At 42.7% G+C, this 19,970-nt stretch overlaps 1 protein-coding gene, 1 long non-coding RNA gene and 1 other non-coding gene across 4 annotated transcripts; 2 read left to right on the forward strand and 1 right to left on the reverse strand.

The window, feature by feature from the left end:
• Positions 1-1,723: 1,723 nt before the first annotated feature.
• Positions 1,724-15,607, reverse strand: LOC138420338 (uncharacterized). The gene is made up of 4 exons (XR_011249221.1): positions 15,322-15,607; positions 13,807-13,919; positions 3,940-4,109; positions 1,724-2,557 (listed from the first exon to the last, which is right to left on the reverse strand). It is a non-coding gene; the product is annotated as an uncharacterized lncRNA (long non-coding RNA).
• TRNAG-CCC (transfer RNA glycine (anticodon CCC)) lies at positions 2,653-2,725 on the forward strand. Its single transcript has one exon. It is a non-coding gene; the product is annotated as a tRNA-Gly (tRNA).
• FOLR2 (folate receptor beta) lies at positions 15,011-18,843 on the forward strand. Of its 2 annotated transcripts, none has more exons than XM_069553519.1 (5): positions 15,011-15,484; positions 16,583-16,756; positions 17,792-17,980; positions 18,093-18,228; positions 18,380-18,843. In XM_069553519.1, exons 2-5 carry the CDS (start codon positions 16,607-16,609, stop codon positions 18,664-18,666), a joined length of 762 nt encoding a protein of 253 aa, XP_069409620.1. In that variant the 5' UTR covers positions 15,011-15,484; positions 16,583-16,606; the 3' UTR covers positions 18,667-18,843. The 2 variants fall into 2 exon arrangements, with proteins under 2 accessions (XP_069409620.1, XP_069409619.1); XM_069553518.1 differs by lacking the exon at positions 15,011-15,484 and adding an exon at positions 16,064-16,154.
• Positions 18,844-19,970: the final 1,127 nt, after the last annotated feature.

Raw genomic sequence — 19,970 nt, forward strand, 5'->3', positions numbered from 1 at the left:
CTTTATGGTCCAGTTCAGTTCAGTTGCTCAGTCGTGTCTGACTCTTTGTGACCCCATGAACCGCAGCACGCCAGACCTCCCTGTCCATCACCAACTCCCAGAGTCCACCCAAACCCATGTCCATTGAGTCAGTGATGCCATCCAACCATTTCATCCTCTCTCATCCCCTTCTCCACCTACCCTCAATCTTTCCCAGCATCAGGGTCTTTTCAAATCAGTCAGCTCTTCTTCCCATCAGGTGGCCAAAAGTATTGGAGTTTCAGCTTCAACATCAGTATTTCCAATGAACATCCAGGATTGATCTCCTTTAGGATGGACTGGTTGGATCTCCTTGCAGTCCAAGGGACTCTCAAGAGTCTTCTCCAACATCACAGTTCAAAAGCGTCAATTCTTTGGCACTCAACTTTCTCTATAGTCCAACTCTCACATCCATACATGACTATTGGAAAAACCATAGCTTTGACTAGATGGACCTGTGTTGGCAAAGTAATGTCTCTGCTTTTTAATATGCTGTCTAGGTTGGTCATAACTTTTCTTCCAAGGAGCAAGCATCTTTGAATTTTATGGCTGTAGCTACCATCTGCAGTGATTTTGGAGCTCCCCAAAATAAAGTCTGTCACTGTTTCCATTGTTTCATGATCTATTTGCCATGAAGTGATGGGACCAGATGCCATGATCTTAGTTTTCTGAATGTTGAGTTTTAAGCCTACTTTTTCACTCTCCTCTTTCCCTTTCATCAAGAGGCTCTTTAGTTCTTCACTTTCTGCCATAAGGGTGGTATCATCTGGATATCTGAGGTTATTGCTTTCTCCCGGCAATCTTGATTCCAGCTTGTGCTTCATCCAGCCCAGCATTTCTCATGATGTACTCTGCATAGAAATTAAATAAGTAGGGTGACAATATATAGCCTTCACATACTCCTTTCCCGATTTGGAACCAATCTGTTGTTCCATGTCCAGTTCTAACTGTTGCTTCTTGACCTGCATACAGATTTCTCAGGAGGCAGGTGAGGTGGTCTGGTATTCCCATCTCTTTCAGAATTTTCCGTAGCTTATTGTGATCCACACAGTCAAAGGCTTTCGCATAGTCAATAAAGCAGAAGTAGATATTTTTCTGGAACTCTCTTGCTTTTTTGATGATCCAATGGATGTTGGCAATTTGATCTCTGGTTCCTCTGCCTTTTCTAAATCCAGCTTCAATATCTGGAAGTTCATGGTTCACGTACTGTTGAAGCCTGGCTTGCAGAATTTTGAGCATTACTTTGCTAGCATGTGAATGAGTGCAATTTGTGGTAGTTTGAGCATTCTTTGGCATTGCCTTTTTTTTGGGATTGGAATGAAAACTGACCTTTTCTGGTCCTGTGGCCACTGCTGAGTTTTCCAGATTTGCTGGCATATTTAGTGCAGCACTTTCACAGCATCATCTCTCAGGATTTGAAATAACTCAATTGGAATTCCATCACCTCCACTAGCTGTGTTCATAGTGATGCTTCCTAAGGTCCACTTGATTTCACATTCTAGGATGTCTGGCTCTAGGTGAGTGATCACACCATTGTGATTATCTGGGTCATGAAGATCTTTTTTGTACAGTTCTTCTGTGTATTCTTGCCACCTCTTCTTAATATCTTCTGCTTCTGTTAGGTCCATACCATTTCCGTCCTTTATTGTGCCCATCTTTGCAAGAAATTTTCTTGAAGAGATCTCTAGTCTTTCCCATTCTATTGTTTTCTTTTATTTCTTTGCATTGATCATGGAGGAAGGCTTTCTTATTTCTCCTTGCTATTCTTTCAAACTCGGCATTCAAATGGGTATATCTTTCCTTTTCTCCTTTGCCTTTCACTTCTCTTCTTTTCTCAGCTATTTGTAAGGCCTTCTCAGACAATCATTTTGCCTTTTTGCATTTCATCTTCTTGGGGATGGTCTTGATCACATCCTCCTGCACAATGTCACAAACCTCTGTCCATAGTTCATCAGGCACTCTGTCTATCAGATCTAATTCCTTGAATCTATTTGTCACTTCCACTGTATAATCATAAGGGATTTGATTTAGGTCATACCTGAATGGTCTAGTGGTTTTCCCTACTTTCTTCAATTTAAGTCTGAATTTTGTAATAAGGAGTTCATGATCTGAGCCACAGTCAGCTCCCAATCTTGTTTTTCCTGACTATATTCTCCATCTTTGGCTGCAAAGAATATAATCAATCTGATTTTAGTATTGACCATCTGGTGATGTCCGTGAGTAGAGTCTTCTCCTGTGTTGTCAGAAGAGGGTGTTTGCTATGACCAGTGTGTTCTCTTGGCAAAAGTCTGTTAGCCCCTGACCTGCTTTGATTTGTACTCCAAGGCCAAATTTGCCTGTTATTCCAGGTATCTCTTGACTGCCTACTTTTGCATTCCAGTCTCCTATAATAAAAAGGACACCTTTTTTTGGTGTTAGTTCTAGAAGGTCTTGTAGGTCTTCATAGAACGGTTCAACTTTAGCTTCTTCAGCATTCCTGGTTGGGGCATAGACTTGGATTACTATGATATTGAATGGTTTGCCTTTGAAACAGATCATTCTGTTGGTTAAAATTAAAATGTAAAATTAAAATTACAATGAGGTACTATTTCATACCCACTAGAATAGTTACAATAAATAAGACAGGCAGGGACTTCCCTGGTGGTCCAGTGGTTAAGACCCTGTGCTCCCAATGCAGAGGGCCCAGGTTCAATCCCTGGTCAGGGAACTAGATTCCATAGCTAAGAGGTCACATGCTGAAACTAAAGATCCCACATGATGCAACAAAGATCCTATGGGCCACAACTAAGACCCGGTACAGCCAAATAAATAAATACTTAGGAAAAAAAAGACAGGCAATGACAAATGTTCACCAAGATGAAGGGAAACTAGAACCAGCCTGTACTGCTAACGGGAATGTGAAATAGCACAATCCTTTGGAGAACAGTATGGTAGCTTCTCAAAAAGTTAAGCAAAACCCATTGATTCTACTTCTAAGCAACTACTCAAGAGAAATGAAAATACAAATCCACAAATGTGCATGTTCATAGCAGCATTATTCATAAAAGCCCCAAACTGAAAATAACTTCAATGTCCATAAACTAGTGAGTAGACAGACAAAATGTGTAGTAACCATACAACAAAATGCTATTTAGCAATAAAAAGTAATGAACTATTAGTACACGCTACGTTATGGGTGAACCTTAAAAACGTTATGCTAGGTGAAAGTCCACTAGTCCCAGAAAAGGCAAACTTATAGAGATAGAAAGTAGACTAGTGGTAGCCTGGGGCTGGATTTAGGAACAGGAATTAACTATAAATGGGCATAAGGAGGGATGAAAATGTTCTAAAGCTCATTTATGGTGAGGTTGCACCACTCTGGAAAATCATTGTAAGCATTAAATGTATAAATGTTATGATATGCAAAATGAACAAATGCATGGATGAATGAATGAATGATTGCCTATAGAATACACTCCCTTGCAATGGCAGTATATAAGGAATTTTACACATTTCTGAATTTCTGTTTAGTGTATTCATGAGGGGATATATTCTAAGCAATTTAGTGACTGGGGCCATAAAAATCTATCACTGGAGCCAAACTCTATTCCATCATGAACTTTGAGAGATTTGTTGGGCCAACGTGGCAATAAAGGAGGGAGTCAATTATTGGAATAGTTGTAGACGATACCAGTGTGGATGCTTAGAAGAGTGGCCCATTGACCAAGAATTTTTTTAGGGAGAATGTTTATTGTGGTTGGCACAAGTATGGTCTACTAAATTGAGGGTTAGAGACCACAGCCAGGAGAAAGAAAAAGGGCTGTATCATATGACTAATCAAAAAAAGAACATGAAGCACATTACCAAAAATACCAACACAATGACCACAATCATACAGCCTTCATCAACTTCCCTAATTCTTTAAAAATGATTTCTGATTACCTGTTTGCATGTTGAATCTGTCTCCATAGAAGTCTCCTTCTTTGGGGCTGGAATTTTTCTGGAAATTGCAAGTTCCAAGGCTCTGACAGGTTAAATCATCCAAGCATTAGTTTATGGTGGTGACATCAGATTCATGAGTCTATTTTCCAGTTAGTCAATTATGGTAGGATCTTTAGAAAAACAAGAGGAGAGAAGAGAAACCCTTGTTAGCAGGAACCAAGATTTGGTCAATCTATTAATTTCTAGTATCAGAATAAAAGAGAGAATTTTCACTCGGGTGTAATTTCAGGTTGGTTCAAAAATAAGTGCATTTTTTGCACTGGAAATGATGTTAGACAAAAAGCAAATTTGAGCGATTTTATTATTCGAGTTCAAAATGGGTCATAAAGCAGCAGAGAGAACTCACAACACCAACAACACATTTGGCCCAGGAATGGCTAATGAACATACAGTGTAGTGGTGGTTCAAGAGGTTTTGCAACGGAGATGAGCCTTGAAGATGAGGAGGGTGGTCGCTGGCCACCGGAAGTTGACAACAAACCAACTGAGAGCATCATCAAAGCTGATCCTGTCACAACTACATGAGAAGTTGCTGAAGAACTCAACATCGACCATTCTACAGTCGTTTGGCATTTGAAGCAAACTGGAAAGATGGAAAAGCTCAATTAGTGGGTGCCTCATGAGCTGACTGCAAATCAAAAAATCATTGTTTTGAAGTGTCATCTTCTTATTCTGTGCAACAACAATGAGCCATTTCTCGACTGGATTGTGACACGTGAAGCAAAGTGGATTTTATATGACAACCGGCGATGACCAGCTCAGTGGCTGGACTGAGAAGCTCCAAACATGGTTACTGTTTGGTGGTCTGCTGCTTGTCTGATCCACTACAGTTTTCTGAATCCTGGTGAAATCATGACATCTGAGAAGTGTGCTCAGCAAATTGATAAGAGGCACTGCAAACTGCAGCACCTGCAGCCAGCACTGTTCAACAGAAAGGACCCAATTCTACTCCAGGACAACGCCCAGCCACACATCGCACAACCACGCTTCAAAAGTTGAACGAACTGGGCTATGAAGTGTTGCCTCATCTGCCATATTCACCTGACCTCTTGCTGACCAACAACCGCTTCTTCAAGCATCTTGACAACTTTCGCAGGGAAAATGTTTCCACAACCAGCAGGAGGCGGAAAATGCGTCCTAGGAGTTCTTTGAATCCTGAAGCACAAATTTTATGCTACAGGAATAAACAAGCTTATTTCTCACTGGCAAAAATATGTTGATTGTGATTGCTCCTATTTTGATTAATAAAGGTGTGTTTAGTCGTAGTTATAATGATTTAAACTGCAATTTCTTTTGCACCAACAGAGCATGAACCTACTGCTGACTGCTGTGTTCCACGAGGTCTCAGCTGATGGCTGTTTTGAGGAGAACATATTATTAGAACCTGGAGAGGGAGAGGTGGACAAGGAGAGTCTGTCTTCTTGGCCAGTTTAACCAGCCTGTTTTTTATAATTCCATTTGTCCTCTCTATTTGCCTCAGCTCTGTAAGTGATGCACAGCGGATGTGTTTAGAAATCTTGAGGACCTTACAGCCCATTTTGTAAGCTGTACATGAAAATTACTATCAATAATAGAAGGTCATCTTAAAGAATAAAATCATCCTGGAAATAGATTTGTTGACAATCATCATGCAAACCCTTACTTATGAAAATGAGTGTGCTTTTTACTCATCTGGGAAAGGCCGCAATCACTAAATATTCACAGTCATAATACATTCAAGAAAGAAACTTGCTCAGTTGTGTCCGACTCTTTGCGACCCCATGGACTGTAGCCCTACCAGGCTTCTCCGTCCATGGGATTTTCCAGGCAAGAATACCGGAGTGGGTTACCATTTCCTTCTCCAGGGGATCTTATTACCTTGTATAAAAATCCTCTAGAAAGGATGAGTTCTTTTCTTTGCTCTAACATCTTTCTCCACAACATGAACACGAAGTACAGGGAAGCTCTCATAACACCGATAAGCAGGATTTTAAAACATGGAGCATACCAATTATACCTATTTTTAGCATCCTTCCTTGTCTCCCTTGTCTCCTTCTTTACTTATGAGTGCTGTGCCAAGAGGGAGCAAATTTTTTATGTATTCTAGCAGCTGTCTGGTAAGTTCCAAGATGATTTTGGTATAAAATATGTCTTGATAGGTTTATTATTCTGAATTTAGGACCTGATCTTGGAGAAGGGAAACAAACAAACAAAAAAAGTGTTGTTAGGGAATAGCCTCACTCTTGGCTATATTATTAATATGACATTATATTTTGTAACAACCTGTCACTAAGAGTTTAACTTCTCTAGAAATGAGGGATCCTACTATTTTATGTTATATCATGACCTAAGAGCATGATGCAAGTTAGTACAAAACCCTCAAAATTAACATGCTTTTTGAAAAGTGAAAGTTCAAATTCAGGGACTTCCCTGGTGGTCCAGTGGTTAAGAATCCACCTTCCAGTACAGTGGACCCAGTTCGAGCCCTGGTTGCGGACCCAAGATTTCACAAGCAGTGGGGCAACTAAATCGGATTCTGGAACTACTGAGCCCATGTGCTCTAGAGCCCATGCACTGCAACTAAGACCCAATGCAGCCAAATAAATATAATAAATAAATATATATGTATTTTTAAAGTAGGTTCAAATTTAGGTTGGTAAGGACGTAACTTTGCTATACGTGCAAAACATATAGGAAAAACTAACTTATTATTCATTTTAACAGTAGACTGTATACTCAAAGACCAGTTTACTTACAAGTGACCAATATTATTTAAACCATTATGCTTCTTTAAATAGAAGGAATCTGAAGAAGAACTTCTGGAATGAGAGTCAGAACATCTGAAAATCCACTCCTCCATAAAAGCAGTAACACTGGAAAAACTTGTTAAAACCAACTTTTCCAGAACTCTGGAAATTAACCAAAGCTTTCAAAAATCTAAGGAGAGTTTATTCAAGAAAAATTGCTGAATATCACTAGGAACAGTGAACTTTGTGGCATTTTTATTTGCTTTTTCCCATCCTCCTCTCCACAACACCACAATAGTATCCAAAATCGGCAGTCTCACAACTCCTGCTGCTGCTGCTGCTAAGTCGCTTCAGTCGTGTCCGACTCTGTGCGACCCCACAGACGGCAGCCCACCAGGCTCCCCCATCCCTGGGATTCTCCTGGCAAGAACATTGGAGTGGGTTGCCATTTCCTTCTCCAATCTCACAAATCCAGTAACTACAAAAACCAGTGACCTAGCAGCCACTAGAGGGGGCAGAGTGGGTGTGAAACTCCCCAAAAAGCTCTGTCCGAGAGAACTGTCACTGCTTGATCTATCTGGAAGCTCTGTGAAGAGCCCCATTCACAGGGTTTGTCTGACTCAGAGCCCACGCAGTGAGAAACCCCATCCCCCGGTGTTTGTCTAAACAATCAACAGCTAATTATTTGACATCCCAGTTTCCTACCAGTTGTGGCAAACCAGAGGCATGATTAAAAAAAAAAAAAAACTTAAAAGTAATATTAGGGAATGAGAAGCTAAGAGAGAGCTTTAAAAAGCTTTGACATCTACTTGGGAATCCTAAAATTTATGTGCATTTGCAGAACTGTATGTCCAGGAAATACCTGAGAAGGCATCAGTCCCTTAACTCTGGTGACCCTGAGGCCTTGCTCATGCAGGTAGTGACGAATAAGGCAGAGTAAACTGTTAGAGCATTTGAAGCTTGCTGGAACCAACATACAGAGTCCCTTAGCAAAGAGTAGGAGACACTGTTTCAAGGCATTTAAGGAAAGCTCTGTCCAATCATTGGCTGACAACTGAGCTAACCAGGCAGAAACTTCAGTGACTACCATGTACCAGAACAGACTTTATAGAAGTAGTCCATGAAAATCAATAAACAAATAAACAGCACTAACATAGCAAGCTCTGGTTGAAAAGATATGATTTCTGAAGTTGTCATATATATTATTTAAAATATTCAGTTTTCAGCAAAAAATGTTGGACATACAAAGAAATAGGAAAGCATGTCCTAGCAAAGAGAAAAAAGCAGTCAATAAAAACTGTCCCTGAGGAAGTCCAGATGTTGGACTTATTAGACAAAGATAAGGTATTAAGATAGAATACCTTTAAATCACGTATTATAAATAAGACTACAGGAAACTGGGTCTAAGGAAGTCAAGGAAAATATGAAAATGACGTCTCACCAAATACAGAATATCCATGAGATATAAATTATTTAAAAAGGAAATAGAAAATTCTGGAACAGAACAGTACAATAACTGAAATTAAAAATTTACTAGAACTTCCTCAACTTGATAAAGAATATCTACAAAGAGCACTAGAGCTAACATCATATGTCATAATGAGAAACGAGGCTTTCCCAAGAAGAATGTCTCTCCTCACCACTCCTTTTCAATAGGATACTGGAAGTTCTAACCAACGCTTAGGATGAGACAAGAAATTAAAGCTATACAAGTTGGGGGTGGAGAAATAAGTGTCTTTGTTAGCAGACGACATGTTCACCTATGTAGAAAATCTGCAAGAACTGACCAAAATAATGCCTGGAACTAGTAAGTGATTATAACGAGGTTGGAGGACATAAGGTCAATAAGCAAAAGTCAATCTAGCCTTGCCACATACTAGCAATGAACAGTTCGGGTCCGACTCTTTGTGACCCCATAGACTATAGAGTCTGTGGAATTCTCCAGGTCAGAATACTGGAGTGGGTAGCCTTTCCCTTCTCCAGGGGATCTTCCCAACCCAGGGATCGAACCCAGGTCTCCCATAGTACAGGTAGATTCTTTACCAGCTGAGCCACAAAGGAAGCCCAATGAACAGTTAGAATTCAAAATTTAAAAAATATATATATTATGTTATGGGACTTCCCCAGTGGTCCAGCAGTTAAGAATCCACCTGGCAGGGGACACAAGTTTGATACCTGGTCTGGAAAGATCCCACAGGCCACAGAGCAACTAAGCCCTGGCACTGCAACTATTGAAACCCTCAGGCCTATAGCACGTGTTCCAAAACAAAAGATATCACCGCAGAGAAGCCTGCACATGTCAACTAGAAGCAGCTCCTGCTCCTCACAACTAGAGAAAGCCCACAGGCAGCAAAGACACAACACAGCCAAAAATAAAATAAAGAAATAAAAAGTTTTAAAAGATCAAAACTTATTGGATACAGCTAAAGCATTGTTTAGAGGGAAATCTAGAGCTATAAAAGCCTATATTAAAAAAAAAAGATTTTAAATCAGTAACCTAACCTATTACCTTACAAAAATAAAAACAGACTAAGTAAAATAAAACAAAGTAAACTCAAAGCCATCAAAACGAAAGAAATAGGGAGTAAAGCAAAAATAAATGGAATAAAAGATAGAAAAACAACAGGGAAAATGAAGAAAACCAAAAGTTGGTTCTCTGAAAAAGTCAACAAAGTTGATACGTCTTTAGCTACTTTGATTTCAAGAAAAAAAGAGAAAAGAATCAAATTATTAATATCAGGAATAAAAGAGGGGATATTACTCTTATTCTCATAGAAAGAAAAAGCATCGTAACAGAATATTATGAACAACTGTAAGTCAACAGATAACATAACACAAATGAAATGGACAAATTCCTAGAAAAGCACAAACTATCAAAGATGACACACAAATAAGTAAAACATTTAAATATACCTATAGTGAGTAAAGGGGCTTCACTGGTGGCTCAGACAGTAAAGAATCTGCCTGCAATGCAGGAGACCTGGGTTCAATCCCTGGGTCAGAAAGATCCCCTGGAGGAGAAAATGGCAACCGACTCCAGTATTCTTGCCTGGAGAATGCCATAGACAGAGGAGCCTGTCAGGCTATGGTTCATGTGGTTGAAAAGAGCTGGATACAACTGAAGTGACTTAGCAGGCATAAAAAGTAAGGAGATTGAATTAGTTTTTAAAAAATCAATTAGTTAATTAATTTTGACCATGCCTTGGCATGTGGGATTTTAGTATCTGCATCAGAACCTGCACCCCCTGCAGTGGAAGCTCAGAATCTTAACCACTGGACCACCAGGAAAGCCCCTGAATTAGTAATTTTAAAACTTCCTCAAAGAAAAGTTCAGGCCCAGATGGTCTCAGTGATGCGTTCTACCAAATGTTTGAAGGATAATGCATACCAATCCTTCGCAAATTCTTAAAAAAAAAAAAAAAAGGAGAGAACACCCCCCAACTCATTCTATGAGACCAGTATTACCCTGATATAAAATTAAACAATATCAAGAAAAGAAAACTACATCTTTTATGAATAAAGATGTAAATCTCAACAAAACATCAAAGAATTCAGCAGCATATAGAAAAGGATTATACACCATTACCAACTGGGAGAATTTAAAGAATGTAACTTGGTTTAGCATCTCAAAATCAATTTATTTAATACACCATATTACTAGAATAAAATACAAACCACCTGATCATCTCAGTGGATGCAGGAACATCATTCGACAAAATCCTTTAATTAAAAAAACAAAATAAAACACTGAACCAACTAGGAATAGCAGGGATTTTCCCCAATGTGATAAAGGACTTCTATGAAAAACCCACAGCTAACATCCTGTTCTAAGCCAAAAGGCTTTACCCCTAAGATCAGCAATAAGACAATTATAACTCTCATCTTGCTGTATAAAGGTTGTAGCTAGGGCTATTAGTGAAGAAAAAGAAATAAGAAACACACAAATTGGAAAGCAAGAAGTAAAACTATTTTTATTCACAGATAACATGACATTCTGTATAGAAAATCCTAAGGAACCCTCAAACACATGATTATTAACAAGTGAGTTCAGCAAATTTGAGGAGACTCACACTTCCTGATTTCAAAACTTACTACAAACAATAAGACAATGCAGGAGCAGCAGATAGATAGGATAGAACCTAGAGCCCAGATTTTTGACAACAGTGCCAAGACAATGCAATAGGGGAAAGAATAATCTTTTCAAGAGATGTTGCTGGGGCACAACTCAATATTCACTTGCAGAAAAATTAGGTTGAAACTTTATTTTACACCACACACAAATTAACTCAAAAATGGATCAAAGACCTAAACATAAGAGCTAAAACTATAAAACTCCATAAGAGAACTTAGGGGAAGAGCTTCAGTAATTTCTCAGATATAGCAAAAGTAACCAAAAAAAAAAAACACATAAATAGAGTTACATCAAAATTTAAAACTTCTGTGCAACAAAATACAAAAGAATAAAAAGGCAACATACAGAATACAGAATCAGAATATATGTCTGATAAGAAGTTAATATATTGAGAACTCCTATAATTTAACAACAAAAGAAGTGTAAACTGGTTAAAAAATGGGCAAATAACACTAACAGATGTTTCTCCAAAGAAGATATACAAATGACCAACAAGCATATGAAAAAATGTTCCACATTACTAATCATTAGAGAAATGCAAAATAAAACCACAGTTACATATCACTTCATACCCACTAGGGTGGCTATTATTAAAGAAACAAACAAACCAACAGAAGATATTAATACATTCTGGCCAGAATGTGGATAGAAATTGAAATTCTTGTACACTGTTGGTGGAAATATAAAATTGTGCATCCATTTTAGAAAATAGCATGATAGTTCCTCAAAATTAAAAATAGAGGGACTTCCCTAGTGATCCAGTGGCTAAGATGCCAAGCTCCCAAGGCAGGGTGCCTGGGTTTGACCCCTGATCAGGGAACTAGATCTCACATGCCATAACTAAAAGTTTGCAGGCTGCGACTAAAAGACCCTGCATGCTACAATTTAAAAAATTAAAAATAGAATTACCACACAATCCAGCTATTCTACTTCTGGTTATATATCCAAAAGAATCGAAAGCAGTGTCTCAAAGAAATAATTGCATACCTGTCTTCACAGTAGCATTCTTTAGGATACATTCCTGGTGGTCTAGTGTTGGACTCGGCACGTCCAACACACAGGGTACCATTCAATCCCTGGTAGGGAAACTATGATCCCACATGCCACGGGGCATGGCCAAAAAAAAAAAAAAAAGACAATGTCTTGGTAGCATTCTTCACAACAGCCAAAATGTGGAAGCAGTTCAAATGTCCAAGGATGGATGAATGGATAACATATTATCCATTGTAGTATACATACAATGGAATATTATTCAGCTATAAAAAGGAATGAAATTCTGACATGTGGATGAACCCTGGGACATTCAGCTCAGTTCAGTTCAGTCGCTCAGTCGTGTCCTACTCTTTGCAACCCCATGAATCGCACGCAGCACTCCAGGCCTCCCTGTCCATCACCAACTCCCAGAGTTCACTCAGACTCATGTCCATCAAGTCAGTGATGCCATTCAGCTATCTTATCCTCTGTCATCCCCTTCTCCTCCTTCCCCCAATCCCTCCCAGCATCAGAGTCCTTTCCAATGAGTCAACTCTTCGCATGAGGTGGCCAAAGTACTGGAGCTTCAGCTTTAGCATCAGTCCTTCCAAAGAAATCCCAGGGCTGATCTCCTTCAGGATGCACTGGTTGGATCTCCTTGCAGTCCAAGGGACTCTCAAGAGTCTTCTCCAACAGCACAGTTCAAAAGCATCGGGATATTAGGCTAAGTGAAATAAGACAGACACAAAAGGACAAATAATGTGTGACCCCAATTATATGAGGGAAAATCACTGCAGATGGTGACTGCAGCCATGAAATTAAAAGATGCTTGCTCCTTGGAAGAAAAGCTATGACAAAACTAGAGAACATATTAAAAAGCAGAGACGTTACTTTGCCGACAAAGGTCCACCTAGTCAAAGCTATGGTTTTTCCAGTAGTCATGTATGGATGTGAGAGTTGGACTATAAAGAAAGCTGAGCGCTGAAGAATTGATGCTTTTGAGCTGTGGTGTTGGAGAAGACTCTTGGGAGCCCCTTGGACTGCAAGGAGATCAAATCAGTCAATCCTAAAGGAAATCAATCCTGAATATTCATTGGAAGGACTGATGCTGTGGCTGAAGCTCCAAAACTTTGGCCACCTGATGTGAAGAGCTGAGTCATTGGAAAAGACCCTGATGCTGGGAAAGATTGAAGGCAGGAGGAGAAGGGGACGACAGAGGGCAAGATGATTGGATGGCATCACCGAATCAATGGGCATGAGTATGAGCAAGCTCCGGGAGATGATGGACAGGGAAGGCTTGCGTGCTGCAGTCCATGGAGTTGCAAGGAGTCGGACACGACTGAGCGACTGAACAACAACAACAAAAAGAGTAGCCAAATTCACAGACATAAAAAATTGTATGGCCATTGCCAGGGACTGGGGAGAAGAGGAAATGCGGACTGCTGATATAATGGAAATAGAGTTTCTGTTTTACAGAATGAAAATGGCCTAGAGATGCACAACAATATGAATATACTTAACACCACTGAACTATAAGCTTAAAATAGTTAAAACAGTAAATTTTCAATAGTCTATATTTTACCACATTTGTTTAAAAGGCTAAAAAATTGCTTAATTATGTTTACAGATATGGTAGATGGTGAGGTATTATTTTTTATCAAATTTGAGACAATTTTTCTCTGTGACCCTTGACTTCTATACCTCAACTTCTAGCTGGTTCATCTGGCTGCTCATAAATTAATCTGATTTCTGCCATTCAAGCCTTCTCAAGCAATCTAAATGTCCATCAACAGATGAATGGATAAAGAAGATGTGGTGTGTATACATATGTTTTCACACACATAAATGCACACACAGGGGCTTCCCTGATAACTCGGTCAGTAAATAATCTGCCTGCAGTGCAGGAGACCCAGGTTTGATCCCTGGGTTGGGAAGATCCCCTTGAGAAGGAAATGGCAACCCACTCCAGTATCCTTACCTGGAAAATCCCATGGACAGAGAAGCCTGGTGGGCTGCAGTCCATGGGGGCAGAGTCGGGCATGACTGAGCAACACTGAGGAACTGATGCACACACAATAAAATATTACTCAGCTGTAAAAAAGAATGAAATATTGCTATTTCCAGCATATGAATGGATGTACAGATTGTCACACTAAGTAAAATAAGTCAGGTAGAAAAAGACAAATATTGTATGATATCACTTATATATGGAATCTAAAAAAAATACATTACTGTGTGGTGTGGCTAAAATAATAATAATACAAATGAACTTATTTACAAAATAGAAACAGAGTCACAGACATAGACAACAAACTGATGGTTACCAAATGGGAAAGGGGATAGAGAAGAATGAATTAGGAGTATGGGACTAGCAGTTACACACATGTAATAACCTACAATGGAAAATAATCTTGTAATAACCTACGATGGAAAAGAATATGAAGATGTATACCTGAAGCTAACACAATATTATAAATCAACCATAGTTAAATTGGGCTTCCCTGATGGCTCAGACTTTAAAGAATCTGCCTCCAGTGCAGGAGACCTGGGTTTGATCCTCAGGTGAGGAAGATCCTCTGGAGAAGGGCATGGCAACCCACTCCAGTAGTATTCTTGCCTGGAGAATTCCATGGACAGAGGAGCCTGGTGGGCTACAGTCTATTGGGTCACAAAGAGTCGGTTGGACACAACTGAGTGACATCACACGCACACACACACATAGTTAAATTGAAAAAAAATTTTTAGGCCTACTCAGTATATGACAGACTTTTCTACATATAATTCTTCACAGTTTTCTTGTGAGCAAACTGAAGCTGAGAAAGATTCAGTAGTATTTCCTATAGCTGTGGGAGAGATGGAGCTATCACTGGGTTCCATCCTGGCTGCAAAGCCTGGGTTCTTCCTCACTAGGTCCCATTCCCCTCAAGTCAGTACTTGGGGTCAAAAATTCAGAAGCCCTCTTGGAGATGAGCAATCATCCAGATTTTTTAAAATTTAATTTGTATTTGTTTTGGCTGTGCTGGGTCTTCATCACTGCTCAGACTCTTCTCTAGTTGTGGAGAGTGGGGGCTACTCTCTAGTTGCAGTGCGCAGGCTTCTCATTGTGGTGGCTTCTTTTGTTGAGGGGTAGGGGCCCTCGGGTGTGGGGGCCTCAGGAATTGCGGCTCCCAGGTCTAGAGGGCAGACTTGAGTAGCTGTGGTGCCCGGGATTAGTTGCTCCGAGGCACATGGGATCTTCCTGGATCAGGGATTGAAGCTGTGTCTCCCTCATTGGCAGGCGGATTCTTTACCACTGAGCCACCAGGGAAGCCCACTCTAGATTTTGATGAATGTTGAACATGTGGACCCTGGAACGACTACATTAACAAACAGAGAGACGAGTGTAAACAAGAATGGCTCACTTGGCAGACTAAAGGAACCTTGGAGAGGGTGGGATCCAAAGAGAGGGAAGAGCAGGAGAAGATCTGAAAGAGGAAATTGTATCTACACTTACCAGAGCTCTTAGTCAGTCTGTCCTGCGCTGAGGACGGAGACCACAGAGGACAGCCTGGCAGCTTGGAGCTGCCGCCAGCCTGGAGAAAGGCCAGCCCAGTCAGAGCTGCGCGTGAACCTCGTAGCGAAGGAGGCTCAGGAGCTGCAGTCAGGAGAGTCGGCAGGTTGGCACATAGGGCAGGGACGCAGCTCTCCTTAGAGAGAGCACTCTCCGTGGGGAACGCGACTTAAAGGGGAGGAAATTGGAGGAGGCGAGACCTTACTCCAAACACAGAGCCAATGGAAGTGAATTCCAGAAAGAATGTTTGGAGAGTCCCTTGCCAGGGCTTGGGGATCAACAACATGGGGGATGGTGAAGGAGAGGGAGGTCTCTATTATCAATTCTTAGGTCCTTCGGTGACAGAGTCTAAAGGAACAGATCTGTTCTGCAGGAGGTAGGTGAGGGGGTGGAAGGTGAGGGTCAGTCATGAACAGAGTAGGGGGCTGTCGCTTTTGCTGGGTGCCTCCCATGACTTGAAGTTCTTGTCTGGTTAGCAACTCCAATGTGGGGGACTTTTATGCTGTCCCTTGTCCTCGGATCTTGCATTTGTTCTTTGAAGGATAAAGGCAGGGATCTGGTTGATTTGTCTAGAAGTCGCTGAGGAGACCAGAGTCACGATGGAAGGAAATGATTTTCAGAAAATAGGGAAGGAAAAAGAAGTCTGAGAAAGCAAAGCTGTCTAAAAACAACCCCCCTCATCATTTCTGTATCATTTAACCATCCTGTGTGCTACCTCGCTTGATCCTTATGCTGAACCGGAGAACTCAGCAGAGCTGGGTCACTGCCATGCCAGGGTAACAGGGTTTCTAAGCTGGCATGGAAACCTGGGTGATCAAGGGTGTGAAGGCAGAGCACTTGCTGGACACAGGATGAGGCTGTGTCCTCTTCCGGAGAGTAGAGTATGGACCTGAATTATTTAGTTACTTCTCTTGGGTCAGTCCAGAGAAAAGGCAGGGGCACAAGGAGTCTCCTCCAACTTGGGAAGATTCCCCCAGGGAATCTCATCCCAGATGCCCTTTCGAGCCCCCCAAGCCTACGGTGAGGGAGCCGCTGCCCTTCCCAATCTTCTCTACTCCAGCCTCAAGGAGCCTCAGGACCCCAACACTGAAGGAACAGGGTCTGACCCCATTCTTCACTGTGGAGTTGGGGAGACTGAGGCAGGAGGCAAAGGGGGGGACCCTGTGAGGGGCTCTCTCCCTTCAGACTTTGGTCTCCTCCACAGCTGCCTCTGCAGGAAAGGAAAGAGATGCCTTGGAAACTGACACCACTTCTGCTGTTTCTGGGTTGGATGACCTCTGTGTGCAATGCCCGGACCCGGACAGACCTGCTCAACGTCTGCATGGATGCCAAGCACCACAAGGCAGAACCTGGCCCTGAGGACAAGCTACACAACCAGGTGAGGATGGAGTGTGGCTCTGGGTTGGGAGGGGGCTTGTTCAGACAAGGAAGAGGAAGTCAGGGTGGTGGGGGAGGGGTTGAGGGGGTCAAGCCCTTCCACTACACACACACATCCTGAGTTACTATTGTGGGAAAAGATGCAGGCAGGATGGGGGTACAGTTGATGTGATTCTAGAGGTGGCCTGCTCAGAATAGGATCCCATGTTGGCAATAATGTGGAATAAACACTTCCTGAGCACCTCCCAGGTGTCTTGTGTGTTCTGTGCATGGTTTCGTATTCCCAGAGGTCCTGCGATATGGGTAGATGATGTTCTCCTCCACTTGATACAAATGAGGAAACTGAGGCCCAGAGAAGCACATGGACACCCAGAGGATTTGGTCAGGACTTGCCCCTGTGATGGGGTGGGGGTTGAGGTGGGCACTCCCAGGGGTTTAAAAGGTGAGAGACGTCAACATATATTACTGCATGCTGTAATGCAGTACACCTTTCCTCCTTTGCTCGAAAAGCCACCTTGCAATGAGGCTTAACACAACCACCCTCTTTCAAATTTCAACAGTCATTCCATATTTCTATTCCCTGCTGTCATTTTGTCCATATAATTGATCAGATCCTGATTTTTTTCTCTTTCAGCTTCTTACTGTCTCCTTTGACCGGAACATATATTTCTGCCTGTTTTGTTCTCTTCTGTATTCCCAGCATCTCGAACAGTAACTTGTATAAAATAAGTACTCAGTAATTATTTTTTAGGGAATAAATAAATTACTTTGTATGAAGTGTCAAGCACTGTATAAACGATAGCTACTGTCTTCCCAAGACAGGGCTTCTCCCTGGCTCTCACTGCCCCCATGTCTTGTAACTGTGTCTCCCCCAAGACAGGAGTTTCTGGAGGCCAAGGACAGAAGGGTCCTAACAGTGAGCATTCTTAGGACAACCTGCCTGAGACAGGACAGCAAGAAGAGCCAAATGGGAAGAGGCTGGAGGTGGTAGAGTGTGTGGTCTGGAGGCAATTAGTCTCATGTCTTCCTGACCCAGTGCACCCCCTGGAAGAAGAACGCCTGCTGCTCTGCCAGAGTCAGTCAGGAGCTGCACAAGGACACCTCCTCCTTGTATAACTTTACCTGGGACCACTGTGGCAAGATGGAACCCGCCTGCCAGCGCCACTTCATTCAGGACAACTGTTTGTATGAGTGCTCACCCAATCTGGGGCCCTGGATCCAGGAGGTACTGGGATCTCCCTCCTTCCACCCCAGCAGGCTGCCCCCAACTCAGTCACAGCTGTTCCTACCAACATCCCTGGCTGACTGAGCCTCCCTGCCCTTACCTTCTCCCCCAGGTGAACCAGAAGTGGCGCAAAGAACGGTTCCTGAACGTGCCCCTGTGCAAAGAGGACTGTCAGAGCTGGTGGGAAGACTGCCGCACCTCCCACACCTGCAAGAGCAACTGGCACAGGGGCTGGGACTGGACCTCAGGTGAGGGCTGGGGTGGGCGGGGAGATGGAGGTGTGGGGTGGAGAAAGGGGGTCTAAGGATTTGGGATTGAGCAAGGATTCCTAGGGGCGGCCAGAGTTAAGCTTTGGGCCTAGGGACAGAATGCATGTGCCCACCCTCTCTCCCCCCGCAGGATCAAATAAGTGTCCAAATGGGACCACCTGCCGCACATTTGAGGCCTACTTCCCCACACCTGCAGCCCTGTGTGAGGGCCTCTGGAGTCACTCCTACAAGCTCAGCAACTACAGCCGGGGCAGCGGCCGCTGCATTCAGATGTGGTTCGACCCTGCCCTGGGCAACCCCAACGAGGAGGTGGCGAGATTCTACGCCTCGGCCTTGACTGCTGAGGCCTGGCCCCAGGGAATTAGACCTCTCTCTCTCTGCCTGGCCCTGATGCTGTCACTCTGGCTCCATGACTGAGTCCAGCCTGTCCCCAGGTTTGATGACCAGGCTGGGCTCAGTTCAGCTCCCACAAATGAGGGAGCCATCAGCACGCTTCCATTCATTATCCATCCCTTTGTCATTCAGTTCCTGCTCCAGGGTGGGGCTTGGGGTTTCTCTGACAGCTAGTTCTAATAAATAGACCAACTCCTCTGAGTCTGATGAATTATTTTGGTTCTGAGTTTGTGTGTGGTAGAGGGCAGATTCCATAGTTTTTGGATTCCTTCAGATTAGAGAAACAAAACATAAGCTTGTTCTGCTACTCACTATGTGAAAATGAATCAGTTGCTTGACTTTTCTTAAACCAGCTTCCTTCTCAATAAAATGAAGATAATTATCCTTCCTTCTCTCATAGTTGTGAAATGTTGCCTAGAAAGCATGTGTGCCCAGTGCCTGCACATTATTAGTCCTCAGGGATCCTGTGGCTCTTGTAGCCCCAAATGAGAGAGCCAAGTCCAGGACTTCATTATTTACATTGGGTCCCAGAGGAAGGCCTTTTCCCCAGGTTCTGTGCTCCCTTCTGCTGCTACGGGAAAACTGGGGATTGGAGTCCAGGGAAGGCTGGGTGTGTGTGGGTGGGTGGGTGTGTGTGTGTGTGAACAAATTCACCCATGATGCTGACTGAAGGGGCAGAGTTGGGGCTTGGCACCTCAGAGAAGAGGGCAGTCTGTGAGGTTCCTGCAGAGCAAACACTGCAGATTCTAGCCCTAGTTAAGCCCTGCTGAGTCCTGGAAGCCTGGCTGGAAGAGGGGTGGAAACTCTTAGGGCTTCTCAGAGGCGGGAACTATCCCTAACACCTTTGTACCCTCCAGGATTGGTAGGTGTGCCTCTCCTGGATGACTGCTCTGCCGTTACACAGCCCCCAGAACTGGGCCTCAGTTTACCTCAGGGTCTCCAGCTTCCCCTTGGAGGAAACCTTTGTCTCCACATCCCAACCACAGTTATCCTCAGAGAGGCGCAGGTACCTGCAGGTACCTGAATGAGAACTCCAGGCAGGTGGTGTCATCAACTTGAAACTAGAAGCCAGGAGTGAAGACTCAGTCTAGGTCTCTCTCGCCTCCTCATAACAGGAGGTAACTGAAGGGGGAAGTTGGCCACAGATTAGAGGACGAGTAATTGGGTTATTGGAGAGGTCTTGAGACACTGTTTCGCGTGTGGGTGGGTCTCAGTCATTACGTTTTTCTAGTCTGGAAGGCCCTACCGACCCCTCTCCACGTCCCTGGTTTTGCTCCAGGTGGGTAAAGTCACTGTATATTTGAAACAGAGAAAGGAACTCGTTGAAA

Source organism: Ovis canadensis, chromosome 15, assembly GCF_042477335.2.
Source record: "Ovis canadensis isolate MfBH-ARS-UI-01 breed Bighorn chromosome 15, ARS-UI_OviCan_v2, whole genome shotgun sequence".
NCBI classification, from domain to species: domain Eukaryota; kingdom Metazoa; phylum Chordata; class Mammalia; order Artiodactyla; family Bovidae; genus Ovis; species Ovis canadensis.

Bases quoted from the DNA above. Each gene is read 5' to 3' on its own strand.
- FOLR2 (XM_069553519.1), top strand. From the start codon at position 16,607: ATGCCTTGGAAACTGACACCACTTCTGCTGTTTCTGGGTTGGATGACC. The intron at 16,757-17,791 runs GTGAGGATGGAG...TTCCTGACCCAG, and splicing joins AGGACAAGCTACACAACCAG to TGCACCCCCTGGAAGAAGAA. The intron at 17,981-18,092 runs GTACTGGGATCT...CTTCTCCCCCAG, and splicing joins TGGGGCCCTGGATCCAGGAG to GTGAACCAGAAGTGGCGCAA.